General features: G+C 56.8%; 1 protein-coding gene across 1 annotated transcript; it reads right to left on the bottom strand.

Annotated features, from left to right (window-relative positions):
• Positions 1–691: 691 nt before the first annotated feature.
• PSMB6 (proteasome subunit beta 6) lies at positions 692–4,721 on the bottom strand. The gene is made up of 6 exons (XM_015427916.1): positions 4,621–4,721; positions 3,882–3,949; positions 3,594–3,725; positions 1,277–1,406; positions 1,017–1,161; positions 692–918 (listed from the first exon to the last, which is right to left on the bottom strand). The coding sequence occupies exons 1-6, from the start codon at positions 4,687–4,689 to the stop codon at positions 791–793; spliced, it is 672 nt and encodes a 223-aa protein (XP_015283402.1). The 5' UTR covers positions 4,690–4,721; the 3' UTR covers positions 692–790.
• Positions 4,722–11,341: the final 6,620 nt, after the last annotated feature.

Raw genomic sequence — 11,341 nt, 5'->3', positions numbered from 1 at the left:
CTTGGAAACAATCACAAGAGTGAAGAGGAGGCGGCGGTGGCCCAACACACACACCACCACCACCACCCCGCGAAGCAAGGAGAATCCCAGCCCCTCCCTCGCTCTTCACGTTTCCACAAAACAAAACAAGGGTCTCGGCAGGGAGGGAAACCAGCCAAATCTGCCGGCCCCCCCCCCCCCCAACAGAGACCTTGTTTTCTCCAAAGGCGAGGGAGGGGAAACCGCAGGGTGCAAATGATTGCTCCAGACACACCTGCAAGGGGGTGGGGGGAGAACCAAGCGCCACCTTCAGAATAGCAGATCTAAGCTCCACCCCCCCTCCAGTCCAGCCTTTCAGTGGCCCTCTTGCTTCGCTTTGAGCCCCCACTGGAGTTGGAAAACAATCCCTTTGGGAGGTCTTGCGGGAGGCCCTCCTGCACTTAGGGTTACCGGCCTTGAGGCGGGGCCAGGAGTCCCCTCCCAGAATTCCTTGGTCTACCATAGAATCTCGGAAAAAGAGAAGTCCTAGGGTGACCCCATAACCCACCTGAGCTCCCTCTCCTACACAGACTTTGCACCTCTCAGGCCAGCAAGCCGCGTGGGAGGCGGGGGGTGCCACTCCCGCCCACTGGCGGCTGCCTTCACAGTACCCCCCCAGTCTTCATGTGCCCCCCTCCCCCCAAAGACCAAGAAGACCACACGCCTTTCAGGAGACTACTATTTTAATAAAGTCATCAAGCCCCCGCCGGAGGGAGGAGGCGCGCTGCTGCCGTGGAGGCGCGCTGCCCCCTCCCACCCCCCACCCCCCGTTTCAGTGGGAGGAGAACTGAGGCAGCTTGTTGCCCAGAATGACCCTGCGCTCCACACCGTCCTTCGTGATGGCGGCCAGGCGGATGACGCCCCCGCTGGAGCCGTCGCGATCCATGGCCAGGGAGAGGGCTGCAAGGAAAGGGCAGGAGTGTGAGGCGGCCGGTTGGTCGAGATGCCGGCCAGCGAGTCTCCCCCCACCCCGGTGAGGGGACCCCTCCCCGCCTTACCGTTGGCAGTGAAAGTCATGCACTCCTCCTTGCTCATGCTGGGCTTGTAGGAGGCGTCGACAAAGCCGTAGATGTAGGAGCTGCCGGATCCCCCGATGGAAAAGGGCTGCCGCACCATCATTCCCCCCATGGGCACAGAGTACACCTGCCAGGCGGGGGGGCGGGGGGGCGACAGAGAGAGGGGGGGGGGTTGGCTCGGGCGGCTGAACCGGAACAACTGCCCCTCCCCCGCCCACCTGAGCTGTAGCCCCCGCCGTCACCTGCCCGCCTTTACGCTTGTCCCAGCCGGCCACCAGGATCCCCGCGGTCAGGTCCTCTCGGTATCGGTAGCATGCCTCCTTGAACAGGTTAGCCGCGGTGTGCACCAGCGGGCGATCGTCCAGCTCAATGCTGCAGAATATGGGGGTGGGGAAGGAAACCCAGAAGAGCACGAGTCACGTACGCTCCGCGCCCCCCCAGCGCACGGAAGCCCAATGGTGGGATCAGGCCAGTGGCCCCTCCAGACCAACACTCTTCTGTGTCACTCAGTGGCCAGAAATACCAGGGGCCCTCAGGAGGTCCAGCAGTGGGGCCAGGACACCAGAAGCCCCCCCGCTGTTGCCCCCCCCAAGCACCAAGAACACAGAGCATCACTCGCCCCAGACTGAGAGTTCCTATCTATGCCTTGTGGCTAAGATCCACTGATGGACCTCTGCTCCAGATGTCTATCCAATTCCCTCTTGAAGCCATCCGTGCTCGTAGCAGTGGTAGTATGTGGAGTGCGAGACTCACTTCCAGGGCTCTTTGAAGCACACAAAACCTTCGTTTAAGGTATTGCCTATCCCGTACAAAGCCCCCCCCCCCCATGGCCTTGGTCCCTGTTATCTGTGGGACTGCCTCTCCCCCTATGTTTCTGTTAAGGTATTTTATTTCACCATTAAGAATGTAGCAAAGATTTAAGATCCCAGCAATAACTTTGATTAATGAGTCAAAAGTTGATCTGTCTTTTGGACTGATTTCCTCTATTTTAGGATGTTCCTTCCCTTCCTCTCACCCACCCAAAACCTGTTCTTTGACCTCCCGATCGCTAAGCAACCTTATCTCAGTCAAAGGTCCATGTCCTCCTCATCTGTCAGGGGAAAGTGGAGGAGGTTTGTTTTCCTTACATCCCTCTTAGGATTGGAGAGTGGACTCTAAGCAGAGGGTACAGTGAACTGTGTTTGCGAACGGAATGGATGAACTCTCTTCGAAATACCAGACCCAGACCTCCTTTTGTTTAGCTCACCATATAAAAGAAGGACTTTGTATCTGCTCCGTATGCCGGCTTGTTACTCTTGGGTAACGGAATGATCGTTCTGATAACAATCGCATGCTCTGTTAGCCAGGAGCCTTGAGTGAATCTTTTTCTCTCACAGACAAGACTCAGGAAAAGGGTCTGTGTGTGTACATCACACTAGAGTTTGGGAAATTCCTCTGACAGCTTCACCATGACAGTTTCGCTCACCTCCACAGGGCCTTCTGCAGGTGCCAACCTGCAAATGGGCAAAAGCCAATAACTGCCCGCATGCGGTGCCTTCTCCACTTTGGCCCCCCACCTCATGGAATGGCTGGCCTAAGGAGGTCCAGAAGGCTCCCCCCTTCCTCCTGGCCTTCCCCAAACTGTACAAAACTAAACTACTCAAGAGGGCGCTTCTGCCCAGGTAAGAGGGCTGCACTGTACAAAATGGTTCACAAACTTACTTGGATAAATGATTTGGGACTCTGGCACATACTACTGCGTAGGGTTAATACTAATGCTATGCTGTGGTTCTGGTCGGTTCCAATTTTATACAATCTGAGTTCTTCTGCATCGTTAATTAAATGTCCCATTTTGTTGATTGCCTTGTCTCACTCTGTGTAGTCCCACCTTGGGTCCCAGTGAGAAAGGGGGACCATAAATAATGTTACATACAATATGTGCGTTTGTCACAAAAGCAAGGCCTTCCACAGTGCCTCAGACAACGGCCTGCTCTCTTCAGCGTCCACCCCTGGAGTTTTCCAGCTCTGCTCAGAAGAATTCCCAGGAGAGAGGAACCTCTGGGTTTGGATGCAGATGGCTCCGCGTGGAAGCAGCAGCCACCAGCCCTTAAAGCATGGGAAGGGGGGGGGGGACACTCTGCTATGCTAACATGGGGTCCATCTCACACTCGCAATACAGACTTGCAAAGGAAACAGGACCCAAAGGTGTACAACTGCTTTGAAAGCAGCACGGCTCAATATCAGTTAATCCAGGACAGAAAGAAACGGAGTATCTGGAAGACACTCTGCATTCTAGAGAAAGGTTTCCGCCTCTACCATTCTGAAGAGAGTGTGTTCTGCCAAAAATGGTCATGCTGATCAGGCCATGCGTCCCTGTCGTGCAGTGCCCTGTTACCAAGCGAAGCCCCCGAGAAGCTCACGTGCTTGACCCTCCCTGGCAGCCGGTGCTCAGAGACAGACTGCCACTGAACGTGGAGGGTCCGCTCCGCTCTCAGGCCGCGAGCCGTTCCTGGACTTCTGGCATTCCTCACCAAGCACATGGAGCTCCCTGCTCCTCCCCAGAGAGGAATCAGGCAGTACCTGTGGAATCCCAGCTGGTAGGTGACCGCCTCAGCGATGGCCTGCGTATCAGCCGCTGAGCCGGACCGGCAGCAGAAAATGTGCTCGTGGATCTGCGTCAACTTGTCCGTGACCCGGTTGGCAATGTATGAGCTGAAATAAGCAAGAAGAGACCCATCACTCAGTCGCCTTCAGCCCGGCCCGGTAAACCCCAGGCACAGCGGGAGGGCACAGTCAGTTTGGCCCACGTGAGGCAGCGCTCTGCCCTGTACTCCAAAAGGGGTACAGCGCTCTCTCCTCCCCTCTCACCCTGTGGTGGTCCTGGAGTCAGCGCCGATGACGACCCCGCCATCAAATTCCACAGCCATGATGGTTGTCTGGGGGAGGGGGGAGAGAAGAAAAGAGGGGTCACGGAAAAGCCAGACAGGGAGGCAGATCTGGCCGACCAGCAGGATCGCCAGGCCTAGCCCTCTGGGGGCTTCACAGGCCTTTGCCAGCCACAGCACTGAAGGGAAGACCCCGCCGGCCCTGGCTCCCTCCGGTTTTGCAGGCTGGGAGAGCTCCGGCTCCCAGTTGCTCCTGCCCCCATCGATACCGCCCCTCCCTTTCCGCTTCCTGGAATATTGCACACACACCCTCCCTGTGCGACCCTCCTCCTTCATTCTCACCCTGTGACGATAAACGGCACTCCCTTATTCAGACCTGAAAACTGCATCTGCACTCATTCGCCCTTGATTCCCCCCCCCCATCTGCACGTGGGACTGCTGGCCCTTAAGGAGACCCCCCAGAAGAGCTCTGCTGGATCTAGGGTTGCCAGGCCTGGGCGATACCGGGGGACTTTGGGGGTGGGGCCGGGAGAGGGCGGGGCTTGGGGAGGGGCCTCAGCAGGGGCACCATGGCGACAGAGCCCGCCCTCCAAGGCAGCCGCTTTCTTTCTCCCGGGGAGCGGGTCTCTGTCAGCTGGAGGTCAGTTGTGAAAGCGGGAGGTCCCCAGGCCCCGCCTGGAGGCTCTGGCAGGGGCGGAGGGGGGCCCGCCCGCCTGCCTCACCCCGGTGGTCTCCGCCTGGTGCGTCCAGTCCGGGCTCGCCTCCCGCATCAGCACCGCCGCCGCCGCCATCCTGGATCGCTGCACGACACTGTCGCAAAAGCGCCGAGGCATCGCTAGAGGGGCCCCGGCGGACTCGCGCTTTACGGCACCGGAAGTGGGCGGGGCGGGGAGGAGAGGCGCTTCTGCCACAGAGACGCCCGGGCTAGAGCGGCGGGCGGCGGGCGCGGAAGGGTTTTCAGCTCTCCAGGAGACTTTGAAATGTTTTCAGGCGCGGGTTTTGTTAAATGTTGATTGACTTCCCGCAGCCCCGTGGCCTAAAAGCGAGGGCGACACAACTTTGCAGGGCTTTCCTTGGCTCGGCTGTGCGTGACGAAGCCACTTCCGCCCCTTCCCGCCAAGAGCTGCGTCACGGAGCGAAACAACACTCCGGGAAGGGGGGGAGGGAAGAGACATTTTTAAAAATCCGACGCCAACGACCCAAACCCCGCTTTCCACGGCAAAGGCCGGGCATCCAATGCGCATGTGCCGCCGTCCGCCACCCTTCTCGGGGGTCTAGGCGCTGCCCAATCACAGCCCCGCTTTGATCCTGAGGGGGCGGGGAAAGGAAACCAGGAAGTCCCGCCTATTGCGGAAGTGCCGGCAAAGGCCCGCGGTGGCTCAGAGCGCCCCCTAGCGCCGGGCGGGTGTAAGGCGGTCAGCGTAGGGGGGAGGAAGCCGCCTTGGAGGTTCGGGCAGCGCTTGAAGGAGAGGAAGAGCTGCTCGTTTGTACAAAAACAGAGCCCAGGGCCCACAGTTCCTTTCCCTTTACTAGCCTCAGGTGGGTCGCCCTGTTGGTCTGAAGCAGCAGAGCAAAGCTGCGAGTCCAGAGGCACCTTGAAGGCCAACAGAGTTTAATTCTGGGTAGAAGCTTTTGCGTGCACGCACCAAGTGCGTGCACGCGAAAGCTTCTACCCAGAATTAAACTCTGTTGGCCTTCAAGGGGCCTCTGGACTCGCAGCTTTGCTCTGCTGCTTCAGACCAACAGGGCGACCCACCTGAGGCTAATAAAGGGAAAGGAACTGTGGGCCCTGGGCTCTGTTTCTGCCTGTATCGTCCTACGATGTAATGTCTGCATCCCCGAAGGTACCAAATTATCACTTATGCTTTATTTCAGCTTGATCCAGATTTTTAGGTGGTATTTTAATCTCTGCAGTCCTAGTCCTATTACGTTGCTTACTGGACGCCTCATCCTATGGGTTCTGGTGGTCCACATCATGCAGCCTGCCAGAGTGCAGGGGGTGGGACCAATGTTCCCTCTAAGCTGCGGAGTCTTGTGAGCAAAAATTCTACTTTGTGAGCTGCCGGCATTAAAGTCGTGAGCGAGCAATTTGGCTGCTGCATAAATTAGTCTGCTCTGGAGCCATCTTTCCTGAGCCAAGACAGAAATGTGTGAGCTGGAGGCTAAAAAACTGTGAGCTGGCTCGCACTAACTCAGCTTAGAGGGAACACTGGGAGGGACTAGATGCCCTGCAAGGTCCCTTCCAACTCTTAACGCTCTATGATTCTATTCTCACTGAGAAAGGAGTACTGTTGATAATGTAAATGAATTGCAACGTTTATTCCAAGATGAGCTTTGGTGAGTCACAGCAGCCTTCTTCAGGTAGGTGAAAGGAAATCCAGCTAAAAGGAAGTTTTCAAGAGGGAGGGAGGCAGAGAATCTTTCGGAGCTTTCAAGTGCAGATTTTGCTTGCGTGAGGAATAAAAAAAAGGGTCACAGTTAGGTATGAGCCCCATTATGAACTTTCAGGGCCTGAGATCTCTCTGTGCCAGGAGCAGAGTTGACAGTTACAGAGAATGGATGATAACAGGGGTGAGAGGTCCCAACCAAGGCTCCCTCTAAGCTGTGGAGTCCTCTGAGCAAAAATTCTACTTTGAGAGCTCCTGGCCTTAAAGCTGTGAGAGATTGGGCTGCTGCATAGATTACTCTGCTCTGGAGCCCCATCCTTCCTGAGCTAAGACAAAAATGTGTGAGCTGGAGGCTAAAAAACTGTGAGCTAGCTCACACTAACCCATCTTAGAGAGAACACTGGTCCCAACCAATGCTCCCTCTAAGCTGTGGAGTCCTGTGAGCAAAAATGCTGCTTTGTGAGCTCCTGGCATTAAAGTTGTCAGCGAGCGATTTGGCTGCTGCATAAATTAGTCTGCTCTGAAGACCTCTTTCCTGAGCTAAGGCAGCTTGTTCACTTAAAGCAGCGGGACCAATGCTCCCTCTAAGCTGTGGAGTCCTGTGAGCAAAAATTCTACTTTGTGAGCTCCTGGCATGGAAGCTGTGAGTGAGCGAATTGGCTGCTGCATCAATCAGTTTGCTCTGGAGCCATCCTCCCTGAGCGAAGACAAAAATGTGTGAGCCGGGGGCTAAAAAACTGTAAGCTCGCTCACACTCACTCAGCTGAAGAGGGAACACTGGTCCCAACCGATCACCAAGGGGAGCTGTTTCAGTGAAAATTAACCGGCCCTGGCAGCCTGGTAAGATTAGTCTGGAAAGAGAAGTGAACAATGGACAGTCAGAGACTAGCAGGTCGGCACACAACTGAAAGGACCCAACCTGATGTGCGACTCAACCCTGAGTGGTGGGAGGGAGGGAGGGGGGGGTGTTACCCAACTAGTCTGACCTTTTCTGTACTCTGAGAAGTGTCTCCATAGGTAGGAAAAAACAGGTTTATTATGAGGTTTCACATTACACACACACACACGCCCTGATGCAAGACAGAGGATTTTTATCTCACTAGAATGTCAACAGAGCGAGGGGCTCCCCACCCATTCCAGCGGCTAAGTAGCTTAGAATCATCGTTCCTGAATGGTCTCGGTGTTCTGTCTGGACTAGGTCTGAGTTTGACGTCCTTACGGCTGCTCCCACGTGGGGAGGGCTCCCTGCAGTCCTTTACTGCCACTGTGAACGCAGAAGCACCCCTGTTGGCGACAGGCCTGCCACGCCAGCATCTCCTCCGTCTTCCCCCCCCACTCTTCCCCTTCCTCTTCAGTGGCTCTCTCTCGGGGTATGGGCCTCCCAGTGGCCACCACAGCCCCACCTTTTCTCTTCTGTCTTTGTGCGTGCACTCTGGAACAATGTCAAGATACAAACAATATCCCCCCAGCCGTCTTGCCGCTTCCTCTCCCCGTTTCTTTCCAGGGGATGAGAGAACACTCTGGCCTGGTTGCCCCCCCAGGCTAGCCCAATCTCCTCACAGCGTGGCAGACTCTAAGCAGAGCTGGCCTCGGCTAGTATTTGGGTGGGAGACCATCAAGGGATGCCACGGTCCGTATGCAGAGCCAGGCAATGGCGAGCCACCTCTGTTCATCTCTTGCCTTGAAAAACCTACAGGGTTGCCATATGTTGGCTGTGACTGGAGGGCAAAAAAAAAAACAAATTAGAAGAAAAACTGCCACACCTTTCCCTTTATATCTCCACATAAAAAGAGCTGGAGACTTTATTTTAAAAATCCAGAAAATTTGGAATTCAGAGGAACTAATACTTGGAATGGAATAGGTGTGATTGGTCCTTAGGGTGCTGTAGTGCCATAGCAAAAAAAGTTTTCCAAAAGCAGGAAAACATGTTGAGAAAATGGCACCAACAGGGGCGTGGCTTCTGCACAGTTGCAGCCCGGGCCCGTGGGACCTCCCTAGGTTCTGCAGGACCTGTAAGGCTGAGCTTTTCCATCAGGCCTCTCCCAGTGAGGTGTATTTTGGGGGCTTACTGCCAGATCCCTAACCACTATCCGTTATAAAATGTTTGTTTTTTGTACTCCCTATGTTATACTATTTTAGCTGTTGTCAGATTCGGGCATCTGGCATTGGGGCTGGCTGGCTGAAACTGTTATACCGTCTTTACCGATTTATTCGACTTGCTTTCTGTATTCCTTATCACTGCCCTCGCCTGCCATTGCATTCCTAAGGGGGGGGGGAGTGAAGCCGGGAGGCTTCCTTGGTCAATTTCCTAAGGGGCCCCAAGACATCTTTCTCACGAGACATGTCCTTGGAGCAAGACTGTGCATGGCTAGATAGTGGCTGTATATCTTTCAACGTCACTGTAGTGATGCTGATGTTGATGTGCGTGGAATGTTGGGGGTTTTACTTGTATCTTGACTTTTCCGCCTTGGCACCTCAGTCCTAACAAAGAACTCGTACCCACAGCATCTCATATCTCTAAATAAAGCCTTCACTGCCAAAGTGTGTGTGGAGAATGATTTGACGGGGAACCTGACAGCTGTATTACCTGTATTTAGCTGCTGTTGTGACCTGCTCTGAGCCCTACTTTGGGGGGGGGGGAGCCATTCCTTTCCTTGCACATAACGTGCCCCCAGGCCCGGGCTGCCCTGGGCTGTGGTGGTGGGAGAGCCAGGTCCCGGGTTCAGTAGGTAATAGCCCGGCTGGGGTGCCTCTCGCAAGCCCTCCTGGGGAGCTGGGAGGAGCCTGGCTGGCGGGTGTGGATCAGGTCCCTGGGTGCTGGAGCATCACGTTGTTCTGACACAGAGGAGCCCTGGCAAAGGGCAGGTGGCCCCAAACGATCTGAGGGCACAGAAGAAGCGCTTCTAAAAGAGCCAGTCAGCTTGAGAGGACCGGACCCAGTACAGAGAGGACCGGACGGCCCCCGGCCACTCAAAAGTATCAGGCAGATGGCAAGCAAAGGTGGCAGAAGGCCCACAGCTTTAATGTGTGTGTGCTGGAGGGGGGGGGGATTGTCCAGTTTTTAGATGTATTAATGCTGCCACATTAGTGAGTCAATAACTACCAAACTCTGCCAGCTCTGCTCCCGTTCCCCACGGCCGCTGCTGGAGCCACAGGCTTTGCCGTCGCGTGCAGCCCAGGGTCTCCATCTCCTCTGGCTCTGCCAGCCTCTGCCCGGGTGGGGACCCAATCCGTGCCTGAGAAGAAGAGGCCAGAAAAGGGTCCCTGGCACAGTGGGTGGAGCAGCCGGGCAGCCCTTCGCCCCCCACTTCTGGGCGTTCCACCTGCCAGGGAGTGGGCCGCTGCCCTCCTCCTCGGGTGCCCCGCTGGGTCAGGAGATCTTGAGGAGGGTGTCTGCCAGGCCCCCGTGGGCGGCGGCCGCTCTGGATGCCGAGGCTTCAGGGGAGCCACAACATTTCGTGGGCTGAGTACACCTCCTGGGTGCTGTTGTAGACGTGGCGGATGGCGTGCACCGTGGCCAGGAGGGCGGCGCAAGCATGCTGCTCCTTCTCCTCCGTGCAGAGGACCCCGTGGAGCTCCTGCCGGGAGGGCATGGCCAGGAAGGCCAGGGCAGCCGCCTGCCGCACCCACCAGCTGTGGTATGGGGCCATGGCCTCCTGGTAGGCGCTGGCGCACAGCTGGGAAGGGTGCCCGCCCTCGCTGGTCCCCAGCTTGTACAGGAAGAGCTCCAGCCACCGCAGGGCCCGGTGGAGGCGCAGCAGTGTCCGGCAGCCAGACGGGGGGCCGCCGGCCGGCAGGGAGTGGAAGGCCACCAGGCCGTTGGCCAGTTCGAAGGCCACCATGGACTGGAGGGTGCGGTAGTGGGTGCCGTGCCGCCCGGAGTGGTAGTCCTGCATGATGCCGATCTTGCTCCACGTCTCCCGAGAGATCAGCCCAAAGGCCGCCCCCAGGGAATCGATGAACCTGCAAAGAGCACACAGAGGGGGGGTGGGAGTTTGCCTGAGGCTGCCTGGGACGATTCATCAAGGTCAGGATGGGCGACTCTCAGGCAGAGAAAGGTCTTTCGTGTCACCTGCTGCCTGGTCCTTTTTGTTGGAAATATGTCTGTTGCAAGGTCTAAATTCACAGTCATTATAGGGTTAAATGTGCTTACCTTGCCTGCTGTTGTTTAGACTGACCGGGAAGGGAACCTGGCAGAAAGCCAATGGGGAGAAAGCCCAGGGAAACTGGAGCCTATTGACTAACAATCATTGGTGAATGCATTCAGGAGATTTCCTTGTAGGGGCCAAGAAGAAAGGAAGAATCTCCATTACTGTCTGTGTGTCTGATGTTGCACGCATGTCGTCCTAAGTGTTTGTTGTTTTGTAGGTTTTCCTGTGTATGCCTGCGACTCTGAAGTCCAAATGACCCAGGGATGCAGAAGGCTCTGTAGAGATCCTGACCCAGGCGGTCCCCCCACCACACATGCCTCCCCCTTCTCCATTTATTGGCTGCTGCTTTGCTTGTTTCCTTCATCAAACCCCGTGTTTTCTGGGGCCCGGAGGTGGCTGACATTGTCCTCCTCGCCTCCATTTTAACCTCACAACCACCCTGTGAGGTAGGTTAAACTGAGAGTGTGTGACTAGCCAAAGGTCACCCAGCAGCATGGCTGAGTAGGGGCTCGAACCCGGGCCTCCCAGATCTTAGTCCAATGCTCCAACCGGTGCTCCCCCCCCCACGCTGGGCGGGCGGGGTCCCTCACTCACCTGGCCAGCTCTTCCCAGCCCCGCAGGTATTCCCCGAGGAGGACCTCCCCGCCGGGGGTGACGCTGGACGCAAAGGCGCTCTGCAGGCACTGGATCTGGAACCGCTGGCCCTCCCGGCACGGTGGGTGGCCCGTCTGCGGGGGGTGCGGATCCGGGGTCTGTGCCGGGGGAGACGAGGGAGGAGGGCGCTGTGCGGGGAGGCGGAGGGCGGAGTCACTCGGAGGGGAGAGGGGAGCCCGCGAGGGGTATGCTGGCCCAGCCCCCCCCCTTCTGCTCTTAACTCGGGGCTTCCACCCCAGCTCCAGTTGTGA

Source organism: Gekko japonicus, unplaced genomic scaffold, assembly GCF_001447785.1.
Source record: "Gekko japonicus isolate JY-2015 unplaced genomic scaffold, Gekko_japonicus_V1.1 scaffold761, whole genome shotgun sequence".
In the NCBI taxonomy this organism is placed as follows: domain Eukaryota; kingdom Metazoa; phylum Chordata; class Lepidosauria; order Squamata; family Gekkonidae; genus Gekko; species Gekko japonicus.
The sequence above is the reverse complement of the archived record's forward strand: the minus strand, read 5'-3'. Positions and strand labels throughout refer to the sequence as shown.

Bases quoted from the DNA above. Each gene is read 5' to 3' on its own strand.
- PSMB6 (XM_015427916.1), bottom strand. From the start codon at position 4,689: ATGGCGGCGGCGGCGGTGCTGATGCGGGAGGCGAGCCCGGACTGGACG. The intron at 3,726-3,881 runs GTGAGAGGGGAG...TGCTTATTTCAG, and splicing joins GACTCCAGGACCACCACAGG to CTCATACATTGCCAACCGGG. The intron at 919-1,016 runs GTAAGGCGGGGA...CTTTCCTTGCAG, and splicing joins CATGACTTTCACTGCCAACG to CCCTCTCCCTGGCCATGGAT.